We start from the raw sequence: 13,566 nt of genomic DNA on the forward strand, positions 1-13,566 counted from the left end.
GTCTCAGCATGATAATGCACGGGCCCATGTCACAATTCTGATTCTGTACACAATTCCTGGAAGCTGAAAATGTCCCAGTTCTTCCATGGCCTGCATACTCAGACATTACACCCATTGAGCATGTTTGGGATGCTCAAGATCAACATGTACAACAGCGTGTTCCAGTTCCTGCCAATATCCAGAAACTTCGCACAGCCATTGAAGAGGAGTTGGAAAACATTCCACAGGCCACAATCAAAAGCCTGATCAACTCTTTGCGAAATAGATGAGTCTCGCTACATAAGGCAAATTGAGGTTACACCAGATACTGACTGGTTTTATACCTACTTTTTTTTAAGGTATCTGTGTTCCCAGTCGTGTGAAATCCATAGATTAGGGCCTAATGAATTCATTTCAATTGAGTGATTTGCTTATATGAACTGGAACACAGCAAAATCTTTGAAATTGTTGCATGTTGCGTTTATATTTGTTCAGTATATATTACTAATACTGAAGACACTGCTACCAAACATGAAAGAAGACAATACCTGCCCGAATGCGTTACCTAGAAAATGTTCCTTTTACTCATATTTTAGCACTGATAAAAAAAAAAGAAGACAAAAGCTGTGCTACCAAACAAATTAGTAGAAAGGAATGGATTGATGGCATGGCTCCCAAAACCAGCACCACAATTAGGCTACCCATAAAACCAACAATGGTAAAATACATTTTTCACAAAATCCTACAATATATGGCCAAATACACAACCATGTGTGTCCCAATTTAGATAGGAATTTGAAGAGGCCAAGCAATGCGTTTTCATACCAACCTCAGTAGCTAAGTGTATACATTACTTGAGCATGCAAAATCCAAGTCTAGTTGAAATATTAACTGGTAATAAGGCTTCCTGAACTCACTTCTATATGACAAACCGATACACTAACAGGTGTCTGAAGACCATGAGTTTAGGGCCATGCCTCTGAGAAACTGACAATTCCACCCTTCATAGCGCCAACAATCACAATTAGAGGTCGACCGATTAATCGGAATGGCCGATTAATTAGGGACGATTTCAAGTTTTCATAACAATCAGTAATCGGTATTTTTGGCCACCGATTTGCCGATTAAATATATATAGTTTTTAACTAGGCAAGTCAGTTAAGAACACATTCTTATTTTCAATGACGGCCTAGGAACGGTGGGTTAACTGCCTTGTTCAGGGGCAGAACGACAGATTTTTACCTTGTCAGCTTGGGGATTCAATCTTGCAACCTTACGATTAACTAGTCCAACGCTCTAACCACCTGCTTTACATTGCACTCCACGAGGAGCCTGCCTGTTACGCGAATGCAGTAAGAAGCCACGGTAAGTTGCTAGCTAGCATTAAACTTATCTTATAAAAAACAATCAATCATAATCACTAGTTAACTACACGTTTGATGATATTACTAGTTTATCTAGCCTGTCCTGCGTTGCATATAATCGATGCGGTGCGCATTCGCGAGAAAGGACGGCCATTGCTCCAACTTGTACCTAATCATAAACATCAATGTCTTTCTTAAAATCAATACACAAGTATATATTTTTAAACCTGCATATTTAGTTAATATTGCCTGCTAACATGAATTTCTTTTAACTAGGGAAAATGTGTCACCTCGGCAACAGAGTCCGGGTATATGCAGCAGTTTGGGCCGCCTGGCTCGTTGCGAACTGTGAAGACTATTTCTTCCTAACAAAGACAGCCAACTTCGCCAAACGGGGGATGATTTAACAAAAGCACAATCGTTGCACGACTGTACCTAACCATAAACATCAATGCCTTTCTTAAAATCAATACACAGAATTCTATATTTTTAAACCTGCATATTTAGCTAAAAGAAATCCAGGTTAGTAGGCAATATTAACCAGGTGAAATTGTGTCACTTCTCTTCCGTTCATTGCACGCAGAGTCAGGGTATATGCAACAGTTTGGGCCGCCTGGCTCGTTGCGAACTAATTTGCCAGAATTTTACGTAATTATGACATAACATTGAAGGTTGTGCAATGTAACAGGAATATTTAGACTTATGGATGCCACCCGTTAGATAAAATACGGAACGGTTTCGTATTTCACTGAAAGAATAAACGTAATAGTTTCCGGATTCGACCATATTCATGACCTAAGGCTCGTGTTTCTGTGTATTATGTTATAATTAAGTCTATGATTTGATAGAGCAGTCTGACTGAGCGATGGTAGGTACCAGCAGGTTCGTAAGCATTCATTCAAAACAGCACTTTCGCGCGTTTTGCCAGCAGCCCTTCGCAATGCATTGCGCTGTTTATGACTTCAAGCCTGTCAACTCCCAAGATTAGGCTGGTGTAACCGATGTGAAATGGCTAGCTAGTTAGCGGGTGCGTGCTAATAGCGTTTCAAACGTCACTCACTCTGAGACTTGGAGTAGTTGTTTCCCTTCCTCTACATGGGTAACGCTGCTTCGAGGGTGGCTGTTGTCGATGTGTTCCTGGTTCGAGCCCAGGTAGGAGCTATACTGTTACACTGGCAATACTAAAGTGCCTATAAGAACATCCAATAGTCAAAAGGTATATGAAATACAAATCGTATAGAGAGAAATAGTCCTATAATAACTACAACCTAAAACTTCTTACCTGGGAATATTGAAGACTCATGTTAAAAGGAACCACCAGCTTTCATATGTTCTCATGTTCTGAGCAAGGAACTTAAACGTTAGCTTTCTTACATGGCACACATTGCACTTTTACTTTCTTCTCCAACACTTTGTTTTGCATTATTTAAACCAAATTGAACATGTTTCATTATTTATTTGAGGCTAAATTGATTTTATGAAGTTAAAATAAGTGTTCATTGAGTATTGTTGTAATTGTCATTATTACAAAAACTTTTTATTTTATTTTTTAAATCGGCATCGGCTTTTTTTGGTCCTCCAATAATCGGTATCGGCGTTGAAAAATCATAATCGGTCGACCTCTAATCACAATTTGATAATGAAGTTTGGGGACAGTCTGACTAGCACAACAGCTAGACTAACGCTCTTCACAGGAAACGTAGACGGAAAACCAACAAGAGAAACCAACTAGTTATGTTGCTTACCCTGACAGAGGCGACATGGCGCAAACCACTGAAACATTAGAAAGGGGATTCAGTGAAACGCCAGGGGATTCAGAAGTGTTGTCATGCTCTGCCAGTCTGCTCTCTGCTAGTATTCCTTTAATGAGGAGACATTCTCAAAACTGGGTTTCCTGATCTACAGCGGACATTACAGTAATTCCTTAGAGTAGAGATAAATCTGACTCAGGGAGAGGGAGGTTACTGCTTGTTCACGGGAGATACCACACTGCCGAACAGCGGGTGTGCCAAAGGCAGGGGACAATAGGTGAAGTTGAAAGGAGGCTCTGTGTGAGAGAGATGGGGGGGTTGCCTGCATGAGTGCACAATGTGTCATACACTCTTGTAGGCTTTGATATATATAATTGGGACAAACGAGTTGTAATGCAGTAAGGCAAAATAGTACTGACAAGAGGTTACGAGTCTTTGTAAGTGTTAATTAAGGAAATAATTTTAAAAAAGAGAATAATTCTAACAAGATGGAAAGGAATGCCTATCACTGTGCTAGGGCAAGATCATCAAGTGTGCCTTTACATCGCAAGCCCAGCAGTAGACCAGAAGAAAAAACACCACAGCCCTTCTCTAAACTAATTCATCTAATCTAAACAAAATCAATAGAGTAAAAAGACAATCAAAGGAAGATGAATAGACGGGAGTAAAACATACGCCTGGGTCTAAAATAGTGGAACAATCACGTTGGTGAATGTCAGCCTACACTTTAGGAGGAAAAATAAGGAGTGTCAACAGTTAAAGAGAATAGCAACCTCTTCCTGGAAAATGGAACAGTCCATTTAACTCCATAAAAGGATATGTTATGCCATTGAGCCTCACCTCTTTGTGATGTCATGAGTGAGGATGCCAAAGCCAACCAGTCTGTCTTCCCATCAACAAACTCCCTCCTCCACTATGCCCTGGAGCACTGGGTAAACTAGCAGCAATTTCTTTAAAGTAGAGCCCATTTTCTACTAGTAGATGGGTCAGCCCTGTCAAAACACACTTCAGGCATTTCCAAGACAGACATTTCTATCAGCAATATGATGACATAGGCCTAATATCCTGAAGTGTAATAACTAGACCTACTTGAATGGAAGTGGAAGAAACCAAAACATTGCCTAATTCAAAGGCCCTAACCACTAAGTAGTCCTACCAAATCAGATTTTTTAAAGAATTGTCTATGACCAGTAGGCTAATTGAACGCAATGAGAGTTCTAGACCAATAGACCACTTTCTGTGCTTACAAACATTGCAGCACAAGGGCGATGCGCGTATGTTGGTGGCAGAACAAGGGGGAGTTCTTATATATAAAAAGCTTCTGCTTATGAGTGCATTTGAAACTAATTTTGGATTATAATTGGATTTTAAGGCTCTTATGAATGTCCTGCTTAATATGTTTGTGTCAACATCACAAATCAACCACATTATACTTCAACTAGTAAAATGGCACTTTGGCTAGCTTTTGCTACAGCCTATATCAGTGAGCATTAGCATTCTTGCTAACTGCTGCTGCATCCAAAATAGTTATTTTGCAAAGATCACAACCAAATATAAATCTTAGTGACTGTTCAAGCAAGAATCAAAACATAATTGTAAGCGTATGAGAACCCCAAAAAGTTATTTTGTTTAGAAGTAACAAAAATGTAAATCTAGGCTGTTGAACGGGCACAAATGGCGATGGCTTTATATTTTACATTTTAGTCATTTAGCAGACTCCTATCCAGAGCGACTTACAGGAGCAATGAGGGTTGAGTGCCTTGCTCAAGGGCACATCAGATTTTTCACCTAGTCAGTTCGGGGATTCAAACCAGTAACATTTGGGTTACTGGCCCAACGCTCTTAACCGCTAGGCTACCTGCCGCCGTCTTACTGCCGCCAAGTCATGTGCATCTGTGCGTCGTGTACTGGAAAAGGGTCTATAACCGACACCTAGTCAACTTTAGCCTGATCCCAGTTCTGTTTGTGTTTTTGCCTACTCCATTGCGCATTGTCAAGCCAAGGCACCCTGAAAATGAAATTCCTGGAAAACCGTTAGAGACGACAACAGCTGAAATCTGAGGACACCACTCAACTGTGTGCAGCAGGATGTGTGCCACTCTCCGAATGGAAACACTAGGCCTAAGTGGACATTGATGACTTGAGCAAATCCATTAACACAGCTTGGGAAATACTATTTCCGATGCTTTAAATATAAAAATGAAGGTGGACAGTCAGAAGCAGTAAGGGTGGATCAACTGTTCGCAGGACTTTATCCTGCTAACTGTTCCAAATGTGCGAATGGAATACGGTAAAAGGGCTTTTATGTACTCTGCGCCATCGGCTTGGAACGCCTTACCAAATACTTTTAAACTGGAAGAACTTGTCCCGATTGTTTTTTGAAATCATTGATGAAGGATTTTGAGGCTGATTCCCTGACCTGTCAATGTTTTTAATTTGCTGTTTTATGATTTTGTTATAGTCTTGTGAATTGTATGTTTTTTTTTACTAGATCACCTGTAGTTTTTCATGTTGTTCGTCTGTAATTGTGTAATGACTTGGTGCTGCCTATCTTGTCCAGGACGCTCTTGAAAAATAGATTTTAAATCTCAATGAGCCCTTCCTGGTTAAATATAAATATGCCTATACATTCAATGGATAAAAAAAAATTAGATGGGCCCATTTCAAAATGGTTAAAGGGGAAGTAAGATCATTCTTAACCCTTCAAATAACCCCTTGCCAAGCGCTTTCTTACTAACATATTGATAAAAGCTAGCCTAATTTTAAGTCGATTATGTAAGTAATGCCTTCTTAAATTTAGCTGAGAGTTCATGGCAATTTGTTTTAGAAGACCCTCACAAACTTTTACAGATACAAGCCGACTGTAGGTTTTGGAATATCTATTTAAAATATTAGCAGATGTTATTAGACAAAGACAACCAGAGAAACATACAGCAGGGAGTTCCAACATGACCAGAAAACTAGACGAGTTAGCTGAAAATGACTGGCCATAATTCATTTTATTAGTCATCTCAGGGATCCTACTTGAAAACATCACAGATAAGCCATTTCCAGTTTTGCTAATCGCTCAGTCAATAGACATGAAATCACACAATTACACTAAAACTGTGTAGGACATCAAATACTTCATAATAACAACCCAAATGTTAAGTGGCAGAGCTGCCCTTTAACAAAACCCGCCTCTGATTGTTCTTGTTATTTCACTAAACAGACAGCTCAAACAAGCCTTATCTAGCCAGAGACATGTCACATTTTAACAAAGTTGTAGGCCTAGGCTTTATGATGTAGGCTTACGTTGTTGTAGGCTGTGTGTTCAATAAAATAGCTTGCATGATATGCTGTCATACAACTTCATTGTATCCAGAGTCCAAAGGAACAAATGCTGCAACATGGGCTGGTGAGCTCATGAAGCAATGAGCAGCATATGTTTTGCTGTGACCGGAAAAGCCCTTATGAAGCAGCCGATGGCTTATTAGTTGAACCAAGAACTTGCCATTGGTGATGTAAGGGCCTCAAACCACTATCTTGTGACTAGCCTACAGTATGCAGCATAAAACCAATTGACAAGGCTAGATTGTTAGTAAAATGCAGTGTAGAAAACATTCGAAACAACTTAATATTGAGTTGCATCCCACCCTTTTGCCCTCAGAACAGCCTCAACTACTCGGGGCATGGACTCCACAAGGTGTCAAAAGCGTTCTACAGGGATGCTGGCCCATGTTGACTACAATGCTTCCCACAGTTGTGTCAAGTTAGCTGGATGTCTTTTGCGTGGTGGACCATTCTTGATACACATGAGAAACTGTTGAGCATGAAAAACCCAACAGCTTTGCAGATCTTGACACCCGGCACCTACTACCATAACCCGTTCAAAAGGCACTTAAATATTTTGTCTTGCCCATTCACCCTCTGAATGACAAACACACAATCGATGTCTCAATTGTCTCAAGGCTAAAAACTCCTTTAACCGCTCTTCTCCCCTTCAGTGACATCAATAAGGGATCATAGACTAACCAGGTGAATCCAGGTGAAAGCTGTAATGGAAAGAGCAGGTGTTCCTAATGCTTTGTACACTAAGCGAATATACGAATATAAACTAGTCTGACTAAAAATTAAGAAGCCCTATGCACAGCAGTGCATCTAGGTTGAGGTGCTGGGTTTGGCAGGAACAATATATATATATATCTTTTTTTTTTTAAAGAGTCTGACTATTAGTCTAGTCTGAAGACTTTAGAGACGGGGGTTTGAAGCTGTTTTTTGCTGTCTGCCGGTAGGCCAAATCTGCAGTTTCATCAACCCTTGACTGCAATCAAATCGAATCTGACAGGTGTAGACTAACATGATGACCAAGCCAGCTCTGCATGTGTGCATGTGTAATTTGTCTATACGCACCAGGCGCGATCAGGACATGCTGGTTGAAACATCCAAACAAAATCTGAACAAACTACACTGCTCCAAAAAATAAAGGGAACACTAAAATAACACATCCTACATCTGAATGAAAGAAATAATCTTATTAAATACTTTTTTCTTTACATAGTTGAATGTGCTGACAACAAAATCACACAAAAAGAATCAATGGAAATCCAATTTATCAACCCATGGAGGTCTGGATTTGGAGTCACACTCAAAATTAAAGTGGAAAACCACACTACAGGCTGATCCAACTTTGATGTAATGTCCTTAAAACAAGTCAAAATGAGGCTCAGTAGTGTGTGTGGCCTCCACGTGCCTGTATGACCTCCCTACAACGCCTGGGCATGCTCCTGATGAGGTGGCGGATGGTCTCCTGAGGGATCTCCTCCCAGACCTGGACTAAAGCATCCGCCAACTCTTGGACAGTCTGTGGTGCAACGTGGCGTTGGTGGATGGAGCGAGACATGATGTCCCAAAAGTGCTCAATTGGATTCAGGTCTGGGGAACGGGCGGGCCAGTCCATAGCATCAATGCCTTCCTCTTGCAGGAACTGCTGACACACTCCAGCCACATGAGGTCTAGCATTGTCTTGCATTAGGAGGAACCCAGGGCCAACCGCACCAGCATATGGTCTCACAAGGGGTCTGAGGATCTCATCTCGGTACCTAATGGCAGTCAGGCTACCTCTGGCGAGCACATGGAGGGCTGTGCGGCCCCCCAACGAAATGCCACCCCACACCATGACTGACCCACCGCCAAACCGGTCATGCTGGAGGATGTTGCAGGCAGCAGAACGTTCTCCACGGCATCTCCAGACTGTCACACGTGCTCAGTGTGAACCTGCTTTCATCTGTGAAGAGCACAGGGCGCCAGTGGCGAATTTGCCAATCTTGGTGTTCTCTGGCAAATGCCAAACGTCCTGCACGGTGTTGGGCTGTAAGCACAACCCCCACCTGTGGACGTCGGGCCCTCATGGAGTCTGTTTCTGACCGTTTGAGCAGACACATGCACATTTGTGGCCTGCTGGCGGTCATTTTGCAGGGCTCTGGCAGTGCTCCTCCTGCTCCTCCTTGCACAAAGGCGGAGAAAGCGGTCCTGCTGCTGGGTTGTTGCCCTCCTACGGCCTCCTCCACGTCTCCTGATGTACTGGCCTGTCTCCTGGTAGCGCCTCCATGCTCTGGACACTACGCTGACAGACACAGCAAACCTTCTTGCCACAGCTCGCATTGATGTGCCATCCTGGATGAGCTGCACTACCTGAGCCACTTGTGTGGGTTGTAGACTCCGTCTCATGTTACCACTAGAGTGAAAGCACCGCCAGCATTCAAAAGTGACCAAAACATCAGCCAGGAAGCATAGGAACTGAGAAGTGGTCTGTGGTCACCACCTGCAGAACCACTCCTTTATTGGGGGTGTCTTGCTATTTGCCTATAATTTGCACCTGTTGTCTATTCCATTTGCACAACAGCATGTGAAATGTATTGTCAATCAGTGTTGCTTCCTAAGTGGACAGTTTGATTTCACAGAAGTGAGATTGACTTGGAGTTACATTGTGTTGTTTAAGTGTTCCCTTTATTTTTTGGAGCAGTGTATATTAAATTTGGGGACAGGCCATAACACATGAAACATTCATGGACATTTAGCTAGCTGTTGCTATCTTATTTGTCCTAAGAAACATTGGGTGGTTATTTTACCTGAAATGTACAAGGTCCTTTTTGTCTGGACCTTTGACAAATATCGACCCATTGAGTCACACAAAATCATGTGTTCTCTACTTCGACCATTAATCCACAGAAAAGGGGAAACCTAGTTAGTTTCTAGTAATCTCTCCTAATTCAGTCTTATTCTGTGGATTGTATATGGTGGTTGGCAACCAACTTTAAAGTGCATTACTGCAACCAACTGGACTGAAGCGTGGACCTCGTTCATCTTTCAAATCACCCACGTGGGTATATGCTCCTAAAAACCAATGAGGAGATGGGAGAGGCAGGACTAGCAGCACATCAAGCATCTAAAATAGAACCAAGTTTTATTTTAGCACCTGGTTACCGAGACACTTGTTGACGCGCACGAGCAGTTTGGATGACTTGATTGAATAACATGCATGTGTACAATTATTTTGCAACACAGCTGGTGTGTTCAGCATGTAAGAGTGACATGCTTACTTACGGGCCCTTCCCAACAATGCAGAGAAAAAAAACAATAGATTATTTCCAACCTGAAACCCGCCATTTAAGCTTACAGGTGTAAACAAAACAAAAAACTATAACCTAAACTTAGGGTAGGCTTGTCTAAGTTTTTGCTATCTTGGATGGATGACTTGCCCTGTGCATTCTTGCGAGATGCAAAAAACCACATTTAGGCTTCATTCACTCACTGACAGTCCATCTGCTGGTATGACATTGTTTTAACCAAACTGTACAAGGCTTGAAAAATCCTTAACTCACCACCAGATAAAACAATACCCTAAAAATGTCAATCATAACTCAGCTGTAAAGGCACACTTGAGAAGCTCACACTTGGCCTCAAAACAGTTAGGCTAGCTGACGCCACTGCGCAAACTCAAATGCACCACCCACAACCGCAGGGCTCTCCAGAGGATGGTGCGGTCTGCACAACCCATCACCGGAGGCAAACTACCTGCCCTCCAGGAAACCTACAGCATCTGATGTCACAGGAAGGTAAAAAAGATCATCACTGAAAATAACCACCCTAGCCACAGCCTGTTCACCCATCTTCCATCCAGAAGGCAAGGTCAGTACAGGTGCATCAAAGCTGGGACAGAGATTGAAAAACAGCTTCTATCTCAAGGCCATCAGATTGTTAAACAGCCATCACAAGTACAGAGAGGCAGCTGCCTACCTACAGACTTGATATCTTTGGCCACTTTAATAAATGGAACACTAGACACTTAAATAATGCCACTAAGAATGTTCACATATCTCGCATTACTTCTCATATGTATATACTGTATTATACACTATCTATTCTATACTATCTATTGCATCTTAGCCGCGCTGTCACTGCTCATCCATATATTTTATATATTCTTATCCCATTCCTTTACTAGATTGTGTGTATTAGATTTTCTTGTGGAATTTGTTAGATATTAGGTTTAGTTGTGTTATTGTTAGATATTACCTGTTAGATACTGCTGCACTGTCGGATCTGTAAGCATAAGCATTTCGCTACACTCACAATAACATCTACTAACCATGTGTATGTGACCAATCAAATTTGATTAGATTAAACAGGAAGTTGAGATGAATTCACACAAACATAGCTATGAGCACATAAACAGACAACCCTATACTTACAGAATAATGAGATGGGACAGAAATTAAGTAGCTAGCATAAGAGAAACAAAGTGTTAATGTAAACAATGACTTTATCTAAATACAACCACACTTTCCCAACACCCCCCATCTAAAATTACTGACAGTCTACAGGTGTTTGCTACTTAACATGAACTGTTCATAAACAGAAAACTGCCCCACTTACTTACATTGTAACAAGAAAAACGATTAAAACTGTCTACTATACCAAGAATTAGGCTTGCCACCAGAGGGCATGTCTTTGTGAAACGTGTAATTATGTAACAACTATTAAAACTTGTGAGGCTGCCCTTCCCCCACCGTAACACTTAAAATGGCTTCCTAGACTCAGAAAGTCAACAGTCGTTAGAGAAAAATTAAGATATTTAGCTCCGTTTTGCATATTTAATTAAATGGGACGTAATTGAAGACACTGTGGTTCACATTGAAGAAAATATAACTAAACACATGATTATTGTTACAGCAGTGCTAATGTAAAGGGAAACCAAAAAATAATATTTAATGACCACTAAGCCAAGGATGCATGTAATGCCATCATGCATTGGTCTGGTTTGATATAAAAATAAAAGAAAAATTGATTCGTTTGTGTAGTACACCCAGTGGGTCATTTAGGCAGAGAGAGTTCTCAATCTTGTTTTTTTTTTTTTTACAGGCAAAGGCTGATGAGTGCCTTGCTAGGTTTTTATACTTTTTTTGTTGCAATGACAGAATCAAAGTATTGACTTTATTAGTTGTAAACATTAAAACAAAAAAAATACAAATTGACTTCGGATACATTACTGTCGAACTTATTTGTTGTAATAAAACAAGTGAATTTCTTAATTACATGTTCAACGACTTCCAAACAAAAATGACCAGAGATTATCGCTGAATGTCTGACTCGCGGCTTCAGGCAGTTGACAAAATACTCATGAACTAAACCGCTAGCCAACTTGCTAGCCGTCCCAAGCAAACTTACTTATCAACTAGTTAACTGCAGTAACCACAAGTGTAAATTAAATATTTTCCCATTAAAGTCAGAAAAAGACTTGAACGTGTCAACAAATGTTAACATTTGAATAACACTGTCGACGGTACGGAAACTTTCAATGGGACGTCACCATTGATTGGTAATTAGCTTGCTAGCATTGGCTAACGACGTACAACGTAAACTAGAGATATCCTGTTGCTCGCTAATAGTAACTACCACTTACTTGCTCGATATTACTGGCAACCTAGCCACCTTTCATATACACACAATATCTATATTGCAATGCAAATAAATTGTTACCATAACAGCTAACTAGTATATAACAGTAAACATTTTAACTAATGTTAGTTGTTTATTACCTCTTGTCTTCTTTTTAGGCCCAAACCATTATAGCTATTGGAAAGCCCTTTCTCTTTGTCTTTTCCACTTTCCAGTTAACGAAATGAACCCGACAAAAATGTAACAATAATAGTAAAAATACTCAAAACATGTGAACAGGCTACATCCTCTATCAAGTATAGCTGTGATAACAGCAAAAAATTAGTCGTCATTATCTTCTCTATCCATTTTTAAAACAAAAGCTAGCAAGGTGCCTAACTAGGCAGCGATGAGTGGATGCATGAAAGCCAGCAGCTGGGATGAATTCGGTTCCCTAAACTTGATCACGTGACCATGGCGTATTCTCAGGATTCGGATCATGAATACTATTTTAGAAAGTCATATTTTGTTATTGTATTTTTAATAGATACATCAATGAATGAATGAATCAGACAATAAAATTGCTAAAAGGAAGTTATTCTGAATGCGTTCAACGAATTTAATCATTTGACCCAGGCGTCTTCTTCTTCTTTAAATGTCTATCGTCGGGTCGCAACCAACTGAAAGGTGTCGCATACACCGCTTCCTACTGTACTGGAGTATGATTGGTTAGTTGCCCTACCAACAAACCCTACACTCATTAAAAAAAAACTCCCCACTATTCCACTACTTGGCCCTATCTGACGGAACAAAATCGTTCAAAACACCTTGTAACTCGTCTGCAGTAAAATCTCGTACACCCAAGTACTTCTCTGCAGCTGCCACCACATCTATTTTCTGTGAATGACGTTCCATTTCTGCGGTACAGCTGATAACCATGGCTATGAACGCTCAGAAACCAAACTTACTGAAGCACACGTTACTCCTATCACTCTCTTTTGGCCTCATGCCCTGTATCCATCTTCCTCTCATTTTCACTGCCTCAGCATATGACACCTGTACTACTCTGATCCTGGCACTCAACCTGCGTTTCTCCCACCAGACAATTCTGATCATGGGTATCCCTATAGTTAACACATTCTACATTTTCATTTGAGTAATTTAGCAGATGCTCTTATCAGAGCGACTTACGGGAGCAATTAGGGTTAAGTGACTTGCTCAAAGATACAGACAGATTTTTCACCTAGTCGGCTCGGGGATTCGACCAAGCGACCTCTCAGCTACTCGCCCAAAAACTCTTAACCGCTAGGTTACCTGCCTCACACACAACTGTTTCCACCAATACTACACATTATGTGGTGTCACCCAACCTGACACCACATATGTATCAGCAAGACGGCAAGAATCCGGCAAGAAAAAAACATTGCAGTCAGAGTGAGGTATAACTGCAGTATGCTGCATCCCAAAATATTTTTTACTCGTGGTTTTATAGTGTAACTGTAGTTACAGTGCAGTATAACTGCAGTTATCCTGCAATTACCATATCCAAAAAT

General features: G+C 40.8%; 1 protein-coding gene across 5 annotated transcripts in view; it reads right to left on the reverse strand.

Moving 5' to 3' along the window:
* LOC106603851 (AF4/FMR2 family member 4) overlaps positions 1 to 12,476 on the reverse strand; it is a 30,975-nt gene extending 18,499 nt beyond the window's left edge. For 2 of the 5 annotated variants that reach the window (XM_045717351.1, XM_045717350.1), the window contains exon 1: positions 12,175 to 12,466. Coding sequence is in view for 1 of the 5 variants with exons in the window: in XM_014198050.2 (XP_014053525.1) it covers positions 3,089 to 3,105 (17 nt within the window). In the remaining 4 variants the exon portion in view is untranslated. Of the gene's footprint in view, positions 1 to 3,088; positions 3,546 to 12,174 lie in introns of those variants that run through there. The other 3 variants (XM_014198051.2, XM_045717352.1, XM_014198050.2) reach the window with 3 other exon arrangements.
* Between the last annotated feature and the right edge of the window lie 1,090 nt (positions 12,477 to 13,566).

Source organism: Salmo salar, chromosome ssa04, assembly GCF_905237065.1.
Source record: "Salmo salar chromosome ssa04, Ssal_v3.1, whole genome shotgun sequence".
Classification (NCBI taxonomy): Eukaryota; Metazoa; Chordata; class Actinopteri; order Salmoniformes; family Salmonidae; genus Salmo; species Salmo salar.